The 19,702-nt window shown below is 46.3% G+C and overlaps 2 protein-coding genes across 3 annotated transcripts in view; one reads left to right on the top strand and one right to left on the bottom strand.

Moving 5' to 3' along the window:
- PSMB2 (proteasome 20S subunit beta 2) overlaps positions 1-19,702 on the top strand; it is a 183,517-nt gene that overhangs the window by 93,166 nt on the left and 70,649 nt on the right. The gene's annotated exons all lie outside the window — the stretch shown is intronic.
- Positions 1,236-17,036, bottom strand: LOC133216231 (protein argonaute-4). The gene is made up of 18 exons (XM_061360785.1): positions 16,619-17,036; positions 13,452-13,617; positions 12,643-12,763; positions 11,495-11,676; positions 10,984-11,120; positions 10,769-10,903; positions 10,511-10,598; positions 9,929-10,076; positions 9,733-9,852; positions 9,401-9,529; positions 9,151-9,284; positions 8,008-8,192; positions 7,558-7,717; positions 6,678-6,993; positions 6,277-6,411; positions 5,388-5,489; positions 4,967-5,166; positions 1,236-4,864 (listed from the first exon to the last, which is right to left on the bottom strand). Exons 1-18 carry the CDS (start codon positions 16,635-16,637, stop codon positions 4,756-4,758), a joined length of 2,586 nt encoding a protein of 861 aa, XP_061216769.1. The 5' UTR covers positions 16,638-17,036; the 3' UTR covers positions 1,236-4,755.

The raw sequence follows: 19,702 nt of genomic DNA on the forward strand, positions 1-19,702 counted from the left end.
GCCCAACAAAGGCGGCGCCCGCCGCGCCCGCCGCCATTTTGGGCCGCCCCGGGGTTGTCCCCGGCGGGCGACGGGCACCGGGGGGGGGATCGGGCCGGGGCCTGCCCGTTGGTCCCCCCGCACAGCCGCGGGGCTGGGGCTGCCGCCCCGGGCTTGGCTCGTTCTGCGCGGAGCTGTGCGCCCGGCTCAGCCCCAACCCCGTGAAGCTGGGCCAGAGCACCCCAGTTCGGGGAGGGTCGAGCTGGCACACCGGGACCGAGCCAGAGGAGGCCATGGAGATGCTGCGAGGGCTGGAGCAGCTCTGCTCTGGAGCCAGGCTGAGAGAGCTGGGCTGGGGCAGCCTGGAGAAGAGAAGGCTCCTGAAGGGGAGACCTGAGAGCAGCTCCAGTGCCTAAAGGGGCTGCAGGAAACCTGGAGAGGGGCTTGGGACAAGGGCCTGTAGGGACAGGGCAAGGGGAATGGCTTGAACCTGCCCGAGGGGAGACTGAGCTGAGCTCTTAGGCAGAAGCTCTTCCCTGTGAGGGTGCTGAGGCGCTGGCACAGGGTGCCCAGAGAAGCTGTGGCTGCCCCATCCCTGGCAGTGCTCAAAGCCAGGTTGGACACAGGGGCTTGGAGCAAGCTGCTCCAGTGGAAGGGGTCCCTGTCTGTGACAGGGGTTGGAGCTGGAGGAGCTTTAAGGTCCCTTCCAACCCAAACCATGCTGGGGGTCCTATGAAACCATCCCATGCTTCTGAGCTCCTCAGGCTGGCCTGAAGCTCACCCATCTCAGTCCAAATGAGTTAAAACATGGGAGCTGCTGCACACAAGTTATTTCAAGCATTTTGTGTCCTGAAGCTCAGCTACAACTTATCCAAAGCTTCCTCTGGCCTTAGCATCATCATTTTAGTGATGCTCTTGTTGTCTGAGCAAACAACACCTGAAACACAGCAGATGAATAAGCAAACGGCTCTGGCTTATTAATTGTGAACTCTCTAATCTGGAGCTATTTCCCCAGGCTGACAGAGGCTGGTAATGCCATGTTTGCTCTACATGTTGCCATACAGTTCCTGAGAACATGAAACACCCATGCTGAACGTGTGCCCCTGGGTAGTCAGCACCGCACGAGATGGCACCCGTGGGTAGTTCTGCACCCTAGCCCGTCACAAAGAAAGATGGGGTGGCAATGAGGTCCGCAGGTCACACGTGGTGTACAAGGTTTAATTAAATAATTTAAGACATTTGTTTACAGGCAGCAGTAGCAGTTGCTCACTCTGTACATTGCATTTATTAGACAGCAACAAGGAAAAAACAACATTTGGCACAAGAATGCCTTTTTTTATTATTCTTATTATTCTTATTATTCTTTTTTTTGGACACATGAACACAAAATATCCCTGCAGGCTAAAAAAAAAAAAATACATTGCAAGTTGTACACGACCAGCATCTTAGCGCAACGTGGGGCTGTCACCCACCCAGGACAGGTTAGAAAGAGTACCTCGTATTGCTATAGACATACATCCAGTCCCCATTTAATAAAATACAGGTTTAAACATTACAAGTCCAACAATATCGAAACAAAAAGAATTACATCGTAAGTCAAAAGGAACAAATGCAAACATCTTACATTGAAGTTTCAGCTCTAGACATAGAAATATGAAAATGCCAATAGCAAGGTATAAGAAAATCTGTGATATTACAAGGTCTTTCCTCCAGTGCATGAGGAAAAAGCCTCGTAGTCGGAACAGGATTGATACAATGCCCTCCAAACCCTGCCTTCCGAAAATGAAAGCAGAGCGACTCCCTTGCTATTGAGCAAGAAAACTCCTACAGCACATCCACAAAGGGAGCTTGGGGGTGGGTTGTGTTAAACGCTGGATCTGAACAAGGTCCCCAGTGCACAGAATAGAGCTGCTGGTGGGGTTTGACCTGGGACCAGAGCTGTGCTGCGAGCAGCCACCTCCAATGCCCTTCGGATAAAGCCGACTGTGGTACTTAGAGCACAGATAGAGCACCAGGCCCTTCAAAACGACCACCAGCACTTGTTCAGAACTCAGCTGTTCACAAAGCAAGCAGAACTGGTTGAAAACGGGATTTCTGCCCCCTTTTGTGTTTTTAAACGCCAACCACCCCTTCCCCAACTCGTTAAACGTTGCTACATTTAAACTCTTTCACACCACAGAGCTAAACAGTGCCCAACAGGCTTTATTTAGTTAAAAAAAAATAACAAAAACCAAACCCAAAACACCCTAAAAACTACATCTACAGAATGCACATCTTCCCATTGATTGACACATGCATAACGATTCAGTCAGGCCCAAGGGGCTAATCCACATGTCAAGCCCAACCTCTCGACGTGGCCTCAGACCCGTGCAGGAACTGCCGCAGCGTTGGTCTTACCAGTACCACCACACTACAGTCCTGACCCTCCTCCCACGGCAAGGTCTAAGAACCCACCTAGTCTGAGGTTAAATATCGAGTCCGGTCCCAGGCAAACAGAGGAGAGGCTCTCGCTTCACTCAATCTGAACTAGGAGTGCTTGGCACTGGACAACTAAAAACTACATCTTCCTTACGCCCCCTCCATTAAACCAGCCACATTCTTGCCTAGTGCACAAACTCACAACAGTGATCTTTGATCTTATCACCTATAAAGGGCGCTCAGTTTCTTTTCAAGGTGCCAAAGTTCTCTGGTTTGTGTTGGGTCAGTCAGAGTTCATTCTAACAAGGGGGTTTTTTTGTGTTCTCCCTGAACGAGTACTGAGAAAAGCAGCCATCCAGCTGGAGCAGCGGTCAGTCTCCCACCCACATGTCCTGATTTTATTACACAAGTGAGGTATTCTTTAAACAAAAGAAAAAATAATTAAAAAAACTTAAAAAGAATCTTTTTTCCTTTCAATCTAAACCCGCCCTCAGCACGTGCCAGGAGCAGAGTTCGCTTCAGTCCCATTTGCAACAGAAAGGAATAAAATTTTAAACTAAATTTAATGAGACGTCCTACTTGAAAGGAGGTTATAAAACTGTTTGAAGTTCAGTGTACTCTGGTACAGCTGAAAGTAACCCCCAGCGGTTAGAAATGTAAACTTTTATTTATTTACAAGCTTAAAGATTGAAGGAAACAGCATTTCATATTGCTGACATTTTGAGGGGGCTGGTTCCTATGCTTTGGAACAGCAGACAACTTAGCAGCAAACCCCACCCGAGCATCAGAGCCCACAGTGCAATCCTTGGACTTCAGCTCCTGGTCTGAAGTAGTGGTGTCGGCTCTCCTCAGTTTAGGAACAAGGTTTTAATCTGCACTAGCTCAGGTTAACACTAAGGGGGATCTAGTCTTAACACACCATGTTCACGGATCCCCAGAGCATCCGGTGAAACCGAGTCCCTGTTCTTTATCCTACACTGCAGCTGGAACAAAGCCAAGCAGATTAACCAAACCCCTAACTTCTAGGCTGGGACAGGATCAGTCGATGAGAGTTACGTTGGTTACACATGCTGTTGGATGCAGTTGTGTGCGCAACCTAGATTCCCAGGGGAAGAGAAAACCAAAGAGTTTAAAATGCTGGTAACAGGTCCTTAGGTTGCCGGTCACACAACACATGTAGACTGTACAGATTGGCAAGCCTTCCCTACACGTAACACCCAGTTTCCAAGCTTATAAAAAATGCTGTAGACAGGACACCAACAGTGAATATAAAACAGTTAAAAAGAAGTCTTAAAAAAAGCATGGAAATGCATCTTTCCCAATTCGTTTCCAAAATGGCCAAATTGTGTGTTCAGAAAAACGACACGAGAACGTTGGTTCGACTCATGCACAATCCTCAGCTAGAAAATTACACTGCTGGGGGGGCTTAAAAAACAAAGATTTATTGCCAAAGTTAAACCTTCTATGAGAAAAAAGTTTTAAAATCCCTTAGATTTATCAAACCACACAGCAGCATCAAGTGGGCACTTTTGTAAAAGTCTGCAAAATACCTAAAAGCTAATTTTTTTTGTTTTCTTTTTTTTTTTTATCATTTTTAGAGGGGGGAAATGATGGTTCAGTACTTGTTACGATACCATGGCAGTATTATTTATAACCATTAGAATTCAAATCTACTGACAGGCATCACTATCTGTTTATATTACACATTCACAGAACAAGAACCACCTAGTCGAACTCGCAGTATAGTGCAATTGCTTCGCAGCCGAAGTCTGCAGAGATTAAAAAGATACTTAGTAAAACTGACAAAAAACTGCAATACCTGTGAAAGTTACGTTCCATAAAAGGCATTTACAGTAGTGAAGTCTAAAATCTCCATTAAAAAATCTATGGCCCCACACAATAAAACGATTACATTGAACTGGAGAAAAACATTTTGCCATCAATATGCATACTCACTAAGCAGGGCGTGAAGACGGGGAATCAAGTCGTCATGTTAAGCTCATGGGATGAGAAGAGAACTCAAAAACGATAGCTAGCAAAATATTCAATAGAAACCTTTCGTGCCAAATCCTTTAAAAATTTCAGGATGATCGGCCTTTTACACTTTGAGGTAAAAATTCAGTCCAATGCATCAGAAAAGACAAGTCTATGAATTTCTATTACAGAAAACAATGAAACAAATGGCTCAATTATGTTGGTGCATCAGACACTGCTGTGAAGTACAGATTCAGTGCGACTGGTCAGAGCTGCTGGTAGTGGGCAGCCTGAAATCAACTGGGCCCCAGCTATAGCAGTAGGCATTCAAAACATTTCAGGACTGCACGGGTTGTTGGTTTTGCCTCATCTTCCCAGATGCTCTCAAGCAAAATACATCGTATGCTGAGTGTCATGGTGGATCTGCACTGCTTTTGCCAGAGCCTGAGGATCACGGCCATTGCTCTGTCCTGACACATGGCTGCCTTCAGCACTGTGGAAATGCAGGCACATACAGATAACCATGAACAATCAGGCAAAGCAGGATGTAATTCCAGCTATCTGGCTACCAAGATGATGAGGCAAAGTTCCTTACCTGTCATGATCCTTGTCCACAAGATGGTATCTGGCTCTAAACGCTACCAGCCTGGCATAGTACGCAGGGGCTGGGATAGAGACGGATCGCGTGCACCGGACATAGGTGTGACACAGCTGGTACGTCAACAGCTGCAGCTCGTCTGCGGTAAAGCAGTTGTCATCCCACAGGACCTGGTAGTGAGAGGGGCGGCTGGTTCCCTGTGGAGAACAGAGGAGCAGTCAGCTGGAGAGCATCAACAAAAACAGAGGTCATACCTGAAGCCTGGACCTTCTGTCAGTGCACTGAAGAGCAAGTGCCAAACGGGCACCGAACACACACGACTGTAAAGCTGCCAAGCTATAAACAGAAGTGACATTACTCATGGGGACAACTATAAGGACTTAGTCCTATAGCCTGAGCACAGCAGAGCTGACATTACCTGAATTCCTGCATGGCTACAGAGGTAAAAGTCAAATTCAGAAGGATGTGTGATCGTGCTGTCCACAGTAGTGCCTGCTGGAACGTTGCCGCTCTTACCCACCTATTGAGGAAAGTTTATTATTAGCCCATGGGGTTTTTTGGAAGTGGCCCCAAAATACCTCCTAAGGTAGGCTCTACTTAAAGCTGCTCGAGAACTTACTGCTTAAAAAGGTGGAAAAGTATTAAGGTCATTTACATAGGAGGGATGAAAATGTTCTCAGTGAGTTCATTTTTGGAAACGTCACCAAATCCAACTGGTGTGTCATCAGAGGAAAATAAAACACTTGGCAGTACCGTTAAAATTGCAGAGTGGGATAAAGCCTACACAAGGAGTTCAGAATCTGAAAACGCAGGGTTTCTGAAAGAAATTCATTTCATACCCTTGTTTGCACTCACACCCCAGGGCTCTGATTTCTGAGGAGATCAAGAACTCTCCCCTTAAGAAGGTTTCCTCCATTGGCTTGTGGATTTGTGCCACAGGCAAATCGCACAGATATCAAGAGACAGAACAGGCACCAAACTGACCAACCAGTTCAGTTTACAGCCAGGAATCCCAGACTATAAAAACCCCAGCTGCAGCTCCAGGTACACAAATACAGGGATACAGAGTACGCCTACTCCAAAAGGAGCTGGGAACAAGCTGTTCCACCCTGACCACTTGGTCTAGAGCAATAAAAAAGGGGAGGAACTCGTTATTTTGGCAGAGAAATCCTGTTACCACACCAAACTGCTACTACTCATACAGATAATTCCATTTTAGTGGGCAAGATGGATACCACCCCAGTTAACCAAACAATCTTACTTTCCTGTTGCCATCACCTCTTTCTTATGTAGTCAACATTACTTGCCCTTTCAGTTTTGTCAGCACAGAACAGTCTGGTGTGATGCCTTTTCTGCACAACAATGTAGGTTATTCCTGGTCTGTAATCTTCTTCCAAACTAATACAGGCCTTCCGGATTGCTATCAGTTCTGGCCAAGCTACCTAGAAGCAGAAGATTTCACTATTAGGTGCTGAATTCAGTACATGTATTACTATTTTCCTTTTGTGTGCATATGTGTGTGTGTGTTCAAATGCCACTTTGCAAGGAATATAATCAAGACAGGATAACTGTACATTGTGCTTGCCCAGGAAATCTCAGTGAAACTGTTCACTGCCCCTGTAATGAATGCAATCCACATCAATACATATATATATATTTTCAAGGGCCAATCCCTTTTCACAAGCAACAAGGAATCATTAGACAATACCTGCTTCATCTGTCCTTCTGATACTCCCCCTCTGTAGTAAATGATCCTTGTGGGCTTGAAACGAGTGGATTTGTAGAACTGGATCAAGAGTTCTCGCACCATGTTAGTGAGGTCCTGGATCACCTCCTGGCTGTAGAGCAGCTCCTGGGAGGTCTCCTGGCGCGAGGTCTGCACGCGCACAGTGGCACAGTAGCGGCTGGGGTGCCCGTCCATGCTGCCCACCACCGCAGCTATGGAAGGCTTCTTGCCATCCCCAGCAGGAGGGTGGGTGACGTCTGCTCCCAGAAAGATCACTGGCTGCTGGAACACCGAGGGCCTGTTTAAATATGAGAAAGGTTCATTAAATAATAAATAATAATACAAAAAAGAGGGGGTGAGGAACAACGACAACAAAAATTACAACGAAGGAAGGGCTATCCAAATCATTCAACAGAACTAACTCTCTGCAGAATCTTCAAGCACAAAGTTCTCTGCCTCAACCAGTTTCAGTCCAGAGAGGACAGGCAAGTGAAAATGATCACAAGCAAAGCAAGTTACAAGCACTGACCACAAGTCACTCCTCCTCGCTCTTCTTAATCTCAGTTTGAAAGGAAATATATTCCTAAGGAGGTGGCAGGAGGAAAATGTAGACTGAGTAAACCCAAAGGCAGGACAGAGAGACATGGAAAAATGCCTTTGTGAGCTTGTTTTTACACACACCAAGAGCTGGCTTTCACACTAGAGATGACCCTTGGCACAGGGCATCCTTCTCTGTCCACTTCAGACTGTGGGTACTTCTAAAGCATGTAATATTTTGAAGGGTATCATTTTAGCATAAACAAAATGACACCATTTTGCTGGACAACCCAGACTTCAAGGAAAACTTTAGATTTAATCTCACCTTTGATGAGGTACCAGCACATTGTTGATTCCTCCAAGCTTTGCGTTTATCTTCAGACACAGGTTGGACAGCGTTTGTGGCGAGGTTTTTACCACATTCTTTACCTGAACACACTGCGTGGCCATTCCCAGGAGAGTGTCACCAACCCGCTTCACTTCAGCTGTGACAGAGAAAGAAATCAGTGGTTCCAGCTGAGCAGTCAGTATTTCCATCTGCTTTCTCTTACTTAAATGATAGTGTAATTTAGATCCTTCAAAGTTCACTGACAAAGGTTCAGTTCACTCTTTGGTAACATACAAATGCTCTGATCAGGCCCAACCAATCCATCTCCAAAACCCCTTTATAAACAGAACATACTGCCTGCCCTGTCTCCTTCCTGCTCCCGAAGTGCACAGTGAGATGCCCACTTGCTATACTACTAATTAACCCTTCACAGCCTCTTCTCCATACCATACACGGGTGTCTTTCCAGGCAGAATCACCACGATCAGCTGCAGACCAACATAGGTCAGTTTTAAGTGTTTAAACATGGGCTCCACACTGTCTGCACCCTGGGCGTATTTGCAGAAGCAGGGCTGGCCTTGGATGGGCATCCCTGCGTCCTTGGAGATCTTGCGCAGCTGGTCTGTGAAACTCCTGTAAAGGAAATACAAATGGATCTGTCCTGATCTTTTGCCATTGGTTTTATCAACAAGATCTGAGCTATCGCAGCAGTTTCACAGCATTGCCAATTTGACACTACAGCAGTTATTTTTCAGTACTTCTATCACTATAAGGAACTCACAAACATGATCCTAATCCTGACTGAGGAATCTCCATAAGCCTGTTTCTATAATTTTACAAGTCCGACAGAAACAAGCATACATTTGAGTTGAACATTTTGAGGCAGATTCCCAAACTAATGCTGATGCTTTGGTCAATTTTTACTCATCCACCAAACGTACCAGAGCATTACTGCAACCACAGAACCAGACTCATTTGGGTTGGAAGGGACCCTAAAAGCTCATCAACTCGTCCAGCTCCAACCCCTGCCACGGGCAGGGACCCCTTCCACTGGAGCAGCTTGCTCCAAGCCCCTGTGTCCAACCTGGCCTTGAGCACTGCCAGGGATGGGGCAGCCACAGCTTCTCTGGGCACCCTGTGCCAGCACCTCAGCACCATGAGGCCTGATGTTTGCCAAACACTTCAGTGGTTCACAACCTCTATCTTTAGAATTCTGTAATTTGAAGGACAGGGTTCAAAAATGTGGTGTTTGTTGCCTGGAAGGCAGTGAAGGTTAAGGAAAAAATAAATAGTTCAGGTTTTAGAATGAAAGACCATCATCAGTTATTTGTATGAACAACAGAATACAAGTGGAATGCAGCCACCAGAGCACGAAACACAGCCTCAGTGGTAAGGGAATTAATGCTTTTCTTAGCTGCCAATTAGGTTATGAACTTTGTTGTAGTCTCCTCCCAAGCTGTAAGTATTTAAGACACTGCAAAACTGTCTTTTCCTCCTTTTACTATTAGGTGCATTAAATTCAACTTATACTGCATATCACCTTTCAGAAACATGAGGAAAATAAACCATGAATGAATATGGAAACACTTACTTTAGTAAGTCTTCCCTGCATTGTTTTTGAGGAGCAAAACAGGCAACAGCCCAAACTTTAATCTCAATGCCAGCATAGAACTGTTTGCCTCTCATGTCCCACACACCTTGGTTTGGTGTGGCCACAGTCTTGTTCTAGGTAAAAAAACCAAAGGCAAATTAAAAATGAAAATAAAATGCTGCTTTGTTTCAACTCCAGCCAAACAAAGGAAGCCTTGTGCAAAGATACATGAAACACTTCAGTAACTCACCCTGCCTCCATATTGCAGCATTGGTGCTGGCAAGACTCTGCCTGTCAACTCTGTCATTTCATTGTGGACAACAATACCAAACTCCTTCAGGTAGGGATCGGGTCCACCAACCATACTGTTACTTTTCACCTGGTGACAAGAAAAGTATTCATGGAACTACAGGAAATGGCCATCAACAGGCTTTCCATTTAAAAGGATGTGTTTTAAAGAAGTCTGATTCTTTACATTCTGCAGTTCTTGGTCATTCTGCTTATCGTGACACATGCTACAGTGCTTGTGAGGGGCTGTAAGAAGTGACAAACACAGAGTGTTCAGCTGGAAAAGATACTTACCAGTCTGCTGATTTCTTCCTGGCGGTCTGGTGCAGATCTTGCAGTTGCTTTTATCATAGTCGATGTCTGATTGTCTGTTAGCTTCTTTATACATCTCTGGCCTGCCACTATGTTGCACACCTACACAGGGACAGCGAGAGGTGGCATGATGCTGTTTGGCAGAGGATACAGCATAGTGCAAGAGAAAGATTCTTACCTCAAGTGGCAAGTATGTGTGTTTCTGTTCCTGCCCTACTTGGAGACAGGGAAGGTGAGGATATTTCAGCTGCAGACTGTACTTCTGCTTAAAATACTGAGCTACTGTGCACTCCATAGCCTGCCCATTTTCCAGCTGCAGAGGAAACCTACAAAGGACATTTGTTCTGGTTAGACTTTTCAAGATTATTTTTTTCAAAAGGAAAAAATGGTATGGAAAATGTATGCCATACTAGAAATGCTGCAAAGGTTTCTTTTCCTTAGCTACTTGCTCACTTCTTTATGAAAAGATTTCTCTATTATCTCTATTGTATATTTCTGTAGACTGCATTTTTTCATAGCTATTTTAAAAATTATAGCCTTTAAAATGTAAAAGCCAGGACACAGCTTGAATTGCCCTGTGCTGAAGGAAATGAAGCAATGGTCTAACCCCACACTAGTCTTCCACTCCATTAAGACTAAACGTTCAAGCCACACAGCTGCTTCACCTCCAGAATCAACTCATTCTTGTATAAAGAATGGACCCCCTACATCTAATAGGTCTGAGAGCTTAGAAAGGGGCAGAAAATGCTTGTGTACATACGTCTGATGACTAGCTGGTCGCCGAGTAACATTGCAAACCCGGTATTTTCTCTTCATCTGGCCACAGTGGGTAACCTCTACTTTCAGACCTGAAAGCCCAACACAAAAGTTCTATAATTCAGGCCTATGAGTCACCTTTGAGAAAGATGAAGGCATGAGGGAATAGGCCAGCTTCCTCAATGCCTTGCCTATTTTCATCAGCCCAACATGAGCAGGCTTACAGTATTTTGCTGCAGCAGCTTTAGGACAAAGTTTTTACCTCTGATTTCTTTGGTAAACTTGACACGCTGGGAGTCTGTAAGGGGCTTGGATTGCTCATTGATGTTCTGAATGTCCAAGACCTCACACATGAACTCAATGATAGGCTGAGCGCGATAGAAAGCAGTTGCTGACACTAAGATAAAAAGAAGAGGACATTTAATTTAGAAGCAGAAAGAGTTCTGTTAAATTAGTGAGACAGAATTTCCCACATACCATCAATATTGAGCATCATGTTCCACATGGCAGGCCTGACTGACTGGTGGAAACCAAACCAGACCTCCCTGCCACCACCCAGAGGGTGGTAATAACCTTCAGGAGGGGAGAAAAAGGAGCGACCCACAGGAGTGTACCTGAAAAAGGTAAGAAAATGAATACTTTGATCATTTCTTTCCAATACACCTTTTTACATTCATGCCCGTAGTGTTTAAAGCACAGTCCTACAGTACATTAGAACTGTTAGAGCTGACTTATGGCAAGCACACAGAGTGTCTACCACCAGTGCAGCTGGAAAGGCTATTCCTGTTAGAAACATGACCAGCAGGTACAAGTCCTGAGTTCAGATCAGATTTCCCTATTCTAGGGCAAATTTGTAAAGCAGGCGTTGAGTTACACAACTGCATCCCTCATCCCTCCTTACTGTGAGAGTCTAATAGCAGCAAATAATAACTGATACAGATGTTAAGACAGAGGATGGAGCGAGTCAGGAAGCACCAGAAGTACCCACCTCATGGAGGGAAGGTGCCGTGTGATTACGTCAAGTGCCTGTACAGAATCTTCTGGAACTTCATTCAAGTGCCCTGCCAGAGCCTCCAGCAGCAACTGAAGGCTGACGACTGACACCCACTGAACGGATACTTTAAACGTCTGGTCCTTCCCCTCTCCTGGAAGCGTCACCTCCATATCCACCTGACACAGAGCAGAATTAAGCCCAAGCTTTTGTTATGGATTGCAGACTATCCCAGCACTAAGCAGTGTTATGTTTTTCTCCTCTCTTTTGAATCTGTATTTTTGATTATTAGTTTGTGTAATTCTCTTAAAACATTACAGATCCTTAGGATTTTGAAAGCTTGTAATTTGTTCATCTGAGAAACTGCACTGAGGTATCTTTAAATGTAAATCTGAAGCAGCAATTAGTATGGTGACATCAAAGCTCTGGAGAACTGTGAGTCACTGTATTTTAAGTCAGCCAACTAATAGCAAAGATGTCTTCTGAACCAAACGGAAGGCAAGAAAATCTTCTGGTCAAAAAGAAGACTCACTGGGAAACATAAATCTCAGTTCTAGCACAGTGCTTGAGACTATTCTCACACACTGTCAACCCAAAGGGTAAACATGAACTCACCCTATGTATTTCTAGAGTAGGGGTTAAGTTTTGTATCAGGACTGGTTAATACAGGCTGCAATCTGTTAGAAACGGGTTACCAGCAAACAAGGCCCAGAGCTTGCAGGGCCAATGCAACTGATGTTGCTCTTAAGAAACAGGAGGACATATCTCAACAGTGCAGGCAAACTAAACCGGCATCTGTCATCTACAACTCCTTTATCATTTTGCAACAGAACAAGGGCTAGAGCAGAGGAAAGGGAAGTTTCTATCAGGGTGGGAAAAAACTGAAATCTCCTTGTAGCTGAAGGAGCACAACATATTAGTTCACACTATCACAGACAAGTTCTCCAGCTGAAGAGCTGCCAAACAGAAACCTGAAGATGACAAACTTCAGCAGCACACCAATATGTTCCTAGAGATCCCCAACTGGTGCTGCCTGGCCTTTCCAAGTGTATACTAATACGTGTGACAGCATTTTGGGTTTATGTCAATAAAAGAACGCTTGTCAAATGACACAGGAACTTAAAACTGCTCATAAAAACACTTACTCTATCCCGGCCAATAGGTAAGGGGTGTGCTGTGTACATGTTCCGTTTCCCGTCATATCCAGGCTGCCGATCGCCAAATATCTGCATCTTGAAGTGTCTCACCATAGTATCCACCACCTCTCTACAGAGGGATTTAGCAAGTTAGCTTGAAGAGCAGAGCCCAGCAATGGTCTTATACAGTTTTAATTCCCTTTTTCATAACTTAAGTGAGCAACATACAAGAAAGAACAATGCACCAGACATCAATACCAGGAGCTTTAAAAATCACCTCCAGATGAAGGCACTTAAATTTCAACACACAGGTGCCTACACACAAGGCAGGTATCTGTACCATCAGCAGAAATACAGCCAAAACCAGCAGTGGAATCTGGAGAGCTGTTCAAACACAGGCACAAATACAAGCATCTACGATGGGGTCAGCTCTGTGCATCAATTCTACTGACAAGAGCTTGTATAGACCCTAAAATGTCAACCTGCAGCTGAATTCCCTCCCCTCAGCTGCTAACACATGTTTGTATAACAGACTGTGGAACAAGTATCAGGGGCATTCATTTGTAGACTGTAAAATAAAACCAGCTGTAGTTCAACACTCAGCACATTTCCAAGAGCTTTCCAGATTACAGGCCAATTGCAAAACATCTTCATGAAAACAAGGAGAGTAGCACATTATAGCTCACTGACAAGCAACTGCTAATAATAGCACAAGCATAAACTGGCCTTCAGCAGAGGAAGGATTTCTAGGATGCAGTTTTCTAAAACTGAGGCACATACATTGTGTAGTTTGTTTTTTTCCATTAAACAGCTCGTACCTGTTCACTCTTCGAGGGCGCTTTTCTGGTTTGATATCTACATCGTAGTGATAAACATCAATCTTGGGGATCTGAACCTGGAAATGGTTGGCCAGGAGGCGGATGGGTTTCCCAACAGTTCCCAGGCCTGGGCGACGGGGTGGCTGGAAAAGGCTTGCTGGGGGCCCTGGGGAAGTCAAATAAATATGTATGAGACGTAATCGATCCTCCAGTGCAGTATCATTCCAGGTGTTCTTTAGCCGACTTTCTGACGGGGCAGAAAGAAACCTTAAATAGCTTTCTGAGGTTGCAAATGGAGGTGTTCCAAGTGGCTCAGCCTTAAAGCCACTCGGAACCTCCAGGTAAAAAAAAGATGTTCCCTAAAGCATGGTCCAGGTTAGTGCCATAATCCACTCTCAAAGTTCCTGTGACATTTATTCATGACTGCAGTTATGAACTTCACAGGGTCCTGAGGGGGAAGGCAAACACTTACATAGTATGTATTTTTATGTAATTTAAAGATAAATATATTCCTACCACCATTTCTAGAATTAGGAACAGCCACAAAAAGCACATTTGGGTGATTGCTTTCACTACAGGCTTAGAGTTCATCTGTTAATGATTGTCACTCTTGGCATACTGAGGACATATATCCCCAATTTTTATCTGAAAATTGGTATTATCTGGAATCTGATAAGGGATATTTTTATTCTAAACTAAATGAAAAACAGATTTCTGTATAGGATCTAAGCAAAGAGTTAATGTCATTTCCTTTACATCATGAACCCATCACTGTTGTTAACAGTGAAATTCCTTTCCCCTACAGCACAGTTTCAGCCAACTGAAAATTCCAGCACAAAGAAAGGAGTGAGGAAAGGTTTAGGTTTTCTTCTTGAAGAGTAAGGGAGAAAGCATGAAGACTCCTAACAGATTCAAGCAGATAGTTTATTTGGACAAAGGTAAGAGCTTCAAGAGCAGTTCTAAGGAGGAAATTATTAGAGGCTTGAGAAAGTGCTCACACACAAGCTAGTCTCTAGTTCAGTCTTTAGTTAACTTCCTCAAAGTGTTAAGATCTGAGATACCATGTTAACAAGATTAAACAGACTTTTTTAATCACAGCCTCAGTTGACACTGCACATGAAGCAAACTGAATTAGTGTATTTTCATGGGTTTTCTCTCTCTCTGCCAGTGCTCAGCGTGATCCAAGTTTCTTCTCTCTATTGCAGAGTAGCAAAGGAGAGGGGAAACAAGTCTTACAAGAATGCAATAGGAAACCCACCATAAAACTTAGGGTAAATTCACTATCATAACCTGCCAGTATCCACTGAAGTCAAAGGCTCACAGTTTACACCAGGAGGGAACAGAGGCAGATTAAGCTGTCAAGAGGATGAAACTCAGATTTGGGAACACTACTTCAGTACAGTCATAAACTAAACCCAGGACCAACTCCAAGGAGCCTTCTACACCAGGTGTTTGAGCCACCCCATGCCTGATACTTTACCAGTTAGAATGACTGCTGCAAGGACACTAACCCTAGCACATTTCTAAGCAGAAGCAATACCGAGAGCACGTCAGCAGCTGCATCCCACTCGACACGTCAGCTCCCCAACGCTGCAGTAGCGGGGTGGCTGCTGGGGCCACGGGCATCCCACACAACACATCACTGGCGCCGCAGCTCCCGCCTGCCGAGCTGTGATGCCTCCACGAGGAGCTCGCCAGGCACAGATAAACCGGGTGTGGGGTGCAGTTAGCAGGGAACGAAACTACAGCTGCCTTGACAAGAGTGAATCATCAAGGGCAATCAAAGTTTGCTGTGCTTGTTTGGATAGTAGAGAGATGATCCATTAATCCAGTGCTAATTAGTCTGAAGTAAGTGCAGGCACTGACCTCTTGCAAGAGATTAAATGACAACTATATTTACCCATTTTCCTCCCCCGGTATTGTCAAGTTGTGTAAACAGGCAGGGCAAAGCTGACCTCGATCAGTTTTGATTACAGCCGATAAAACTTACATCTTTTCCTTTTCAAAGGTATTTCTCAAAGAATTACAGAGAATAAGCTAAAACCCTGTCTCCCCAGGCTGTCCTGCAAGTCACACTTATTTTGTCAGGATTTTCACCTGATCAGCCTGACTAGGGTTGGTTACATGCACTGTCAGGCTTTTAATTTCTCCCACTCTGTGTCACTTATGTACTAGACACCTCCAACCAAGTTACTTCAGACAGGAAGCAGTTGTACAGAACTAAAAGAGGATCTGTTTCTACAGTTGGAAGGCAGAGAGGCCAGGCTGCATCAGCCACACAGACACCAGACCTTACCAGTCAGCCCTCCACTGTCTTAAAATCTGGATTCTTCTGGAATAGCACCTTTGTGAGAATAAACATTTCCCACTGCACCACAACTAACGTTATTGCGATTACAGTGAGTGGGAACTTGATGCCCAGACCACTTAGGTAAAGGAATACAACTTGCACGTATTTGGTAGAATAATGATCATGGAATAAGATACAATTAGGAAATGCCATGTGCAAAATACCACCAATATTTAACCAAAGTTTGTTAAAAGCATTAAAAAATTAACGTCTGTATTTTCAGAAAGTATCACCTTAAACTCTGGATAAAGGCTCGGTGTCAAACCAGAGCTGACTACAGCACAGCTCCCAGGGCTCCTGCGAACGCGCAGAGCCCCGGCCCCGCTGCCGCTGTCCCGCACCCAGGCCGGCGCCCCGAGGCCACGTCCCGTTCCCTTCGGGGGCCGAACGCCGGGCAGCAGCTCCCACGGCAGCAGCGGCAGCTCTAGGGGCACACGCACAGCCCCTCGCAAAGTTTCGCGACCGGCTGCGGCTCCTTGTCAAGGCTGCCGAGACGCCTCCAAGCCCGCCCGCTTGTCAGCGCGCTGCCGGCGGCCTGCTGCAGGCTCACCGGCGGCCCCGGGGCCCGGCCTGCGGCACCAACCGGACCGCCCGCCCCAGGCCGCGACGGCACCCGGCTCGACCCAGCGGCTACTACCCGCGGATGGCGGGGGCAGCCGGGCCCGCGGTCTCCTTCCCCGCCGCTGACACGGCCCGCAGGGCCCGGTAGCACCGCGGCGCCGGGCCCACACCTGACAGGGCCGGCGCTGACCGCGACCCGCCAGGCCTCGACCGGCCGGGCCCCCGCACCACCCCTCCGCGCCCCCGCGGCTCTCACCGGGTCCCAACGCTTCCATGGCGGCGGTGGTGGCCTCGCTGCGGTCACCCCCGGCCCCGACGACCGCCCCGGGCCCCACCGCCGGCCCCGCCGCCGTCGCCGCGTAGCGCTTGATCTCCGGAATATTGGCTGCGGGGTGGGGGCCCGACACGGAAACGGGGGCGACAGCGGCGGCGGGGCACGGCGAGGCGGCGGCGGAGGAAGATGATGATGAGGAAGGGGGGGAGCGCGGCGGGGAGCGGTCCCCGAGCGGCGGCGCAAACAATCCCCCCGCTGCGCCGCCGCCGCCACCGAGCCCGAGCGCGCTCCCGTCAGCACGCGCCGCCTTTCCCCCGCGCGCGCCCGAGGAGGAGGAGGAGGAGGAAGAGCAGGCCCCTCCACGCTGCTCGGGCACCGCCGGCTCGCGCACGCGCGCCGCCCCCTGCCGGCGGGAGCGCGCACGCTGCCCGCACCCGTTTCACGCAACAGGTGACGGCGCCGCCACTCCCCCCGTGGGTGCCCGCGGGCTCCCCTGGTTTATGCGAGCCCCGCACGGGACCCCCCGTCTGCTCTCACGGTTCGTAGTTACCCCAACAGCGACACAAACCCCGGTGCGCCCCGTGACGGCAACTCCACGGGCGCCTTCCACCCCGGAGCCACGCTGCGCTGGCCTCCAGCGGCCCCCCGACACGCGGAACTCACCCCGGCCAATGAATTACACCCTGAATTAAGACCTCTTAACAGCTGATGCCCTAATGAGACCGAAAACAGCTGAAATAAACAGGGGAGCCAGTGGACACGGGTACCTCTGGTATATCCTGTGGGCACAAGATGGCTTGTGAGGAATAATGGTGGGTGGGTGCCACGCTGCTGGTAGCTGGCACTGAGATACAACAACCAGTGGACATCTATCCGTCCATCCACCCATCGCTTCCTCAGGAGGAGCCTAGGTCACACCTCACCATGCCCACTGGGTCCGCTCCCCCTCTTGTCAAAGAGGACCCCTCTGGTTACAGCCACCACCAGCAAATGCTGTCCTAAAAAGCCAACATTTCAGGCCACAAGTAAAGGGGTTTCCGACTTTTTGCCTTTTGAAGCAGCTACTTAAGCAAGCTGCCCCCTTGCACTCCCCCTCAGGTTCTGTTTAGCCAACAAGCCTCAGCTGACTCACAACAAGGTCAGAAGTCAAAACATTTGATAAATAATAAATGCCCAGTCCATTTTATTTGCCTTTTTTAACCTGCAGGGTTGGTATTTCCCAAGTTGAAACATCAAAAAGCCTATTTTAAATGAAATGAAATCTGAGATTCTCATCACTGCCTGACAGCCATTGACGAATACTTAAGGGAAACACCGGTTTTATGAGACCAGTAACAAAACCCCATGATGTCTGGCAACATTTTCATGCTGTCACTCAGCATTTGTATAAAATATATATATGTAGTGCTACGCAAATAGTACTTAAAAAATTAAAGACACAATCTCTACTTCACAAAATCTTCAATACAAAGGCTTGGTCCTGTAACATGCTGAGTATGGCAACTCAAACCTATATTTAAGGCATTATAAATCCAGAAAAGTCAGCAAAATAATTAACTGCATAAATATTATAGAGATAATAAGGCATCCTTATTGCCCAAACAAACAGAACCTTATTTCTATATGTTAATCCACCCTCATATTGAGAACAGCTCCATGTTTCCAGTGATAAGACCCAATTTGGCTACAACAGACAATCGTTATGACAGACTTAGTCCAAAGTTGCTTCTAAACATCTCATCTGCTACAAGTTGTGGAAGGAGTATGTTATTTACTGAAAAACAGATTCATAAAGTAGCTTTTAAGGTTTGAATCCATTAATATGGCATTTTACCCAGTGCTAAAAAAAAATAAAACCCTGAATTTATTCTAAACCTTCTTAATAGCAAACATTTATCAAGAATCACCTGTTCCAGGAGGCTGCCTCAATACACTGGGTGTGAGTAACAGAACACAGGATCAGAAATAACCTGTTCTTAAACAGCTCATCTTTTTGCCACATTTCCTTGCCACCTGACTCTCAAAACTACTCCAAACACAGCTGTAATCTGTAATAAGATTACAAATTTGAGTAAGTCAAAAAACCTGTCATCTAGGTTTGATTTCTTTTAAATGACAGACTACTCAGAAAGACCCGAAATTCCAGGAATTTCTAGTACACCATCACCTCCCTTTTTGCATCTTTCATTACCAGTTAGAGAAGGGCCTCAGGAAGCAAAGGTCTCCGGAGTTACTGCTTCTATGGGCTTGCAGAGCCCCCATTACAAAACAGTGATTATTAAATTACTGTAGCTCATGTAGTAGCTACAGGAAACCAGAACTGTTGTGATGTTTGCAGTGGGTTTCACAGACATTTGTTTTTCACTTCCTCCATTCTCAGACTTGTTGGCACTACATGAAGTATCGTAGCAGATGAGTCCATCTGCTCCTTATCCCCCACGAAGCTGTGCCTTACACAGACTTGTTCCTGGGCTTTGCCTTCAGTGGCAGCAGATTGCTGCTGTGTGACTTGGAAGAAAAACACTGCTGTAGCAGTATGTTCTACAAATGATGAATGTAATGCTGAAAGAGCATCAAACAGCCCTAACTCTAGTTCAGAGCAAGGTCCCAAACACTCACCCCATCTCAGTGTACTTCCTCCAGTTGTCAGTGGTAGGAAACGGGTTGCAATCAACCTTTGAAGTTCCACATTCTAGGGAGGAAAAGAAGAGATTGAAACAAGATGATTTTAAGGTCCTTTCCAACCCTAACTATTCTGTGATTCTATGATTCATAGCTGCTTACACAAAACCAGCTTTGCACCTTTCCATAACTTCCTATACATCTGGAGAAGACTCTCAAGCATCAAGGTTGAGTTCTGACCTTTCATCCTTTCCCACTTTGGTGGTTTTTAGGCCTTACATACTGCAGGCTTGATGACGTTATGTGGTGGCACATAGATAAACAGGTTCAGCTGTAAGACTTCTCTCTGCTCAGACTCATTTGTACTCATCAGTCGCAGCTGTCCAGGGAAGGCTTTTGCACGTCCCCTAGCACATACCTGCAAGACACCTGGAACAGGCCCAT

Source organism: Neopsephotus bourkii, unplaced genomic scaffold (genome assembly GCF_033783945.1).
Source record: "Neopsephotus bourkii isolate Nb327-2 ecotype Australia unplaced genomic scaffold, CSIRO-AGI_Nbou_v1 NB_1036, whole genome shotgun sequence".
NCBI lineage: Eukaryota > Metazoa > Chordata > Aves > Psittaciformes > Psittacidae > Neopsephotus > Neopsephotus bourkii.

Bases quoted from the DNA above. Each gene is read 5' to 3' on its own strand.
- LOC133216231 (XM_061360785.1), bottom strand. The intron at 11,677-12,642 runs GTAAGTGTTTTT...GCTCTGTGTCAG, and splicing joins TACCTATTGGCCGGGATAGA to GTGGATATGGAGGTGACGCT. The intron at 5,490-6,276 runs GCAAGTAATGTT...TTTCCTCAATAG, and splicing joins GTGCTGACAAAACTGAAAGG to GTGGGTAAGAGCGGCAACGT.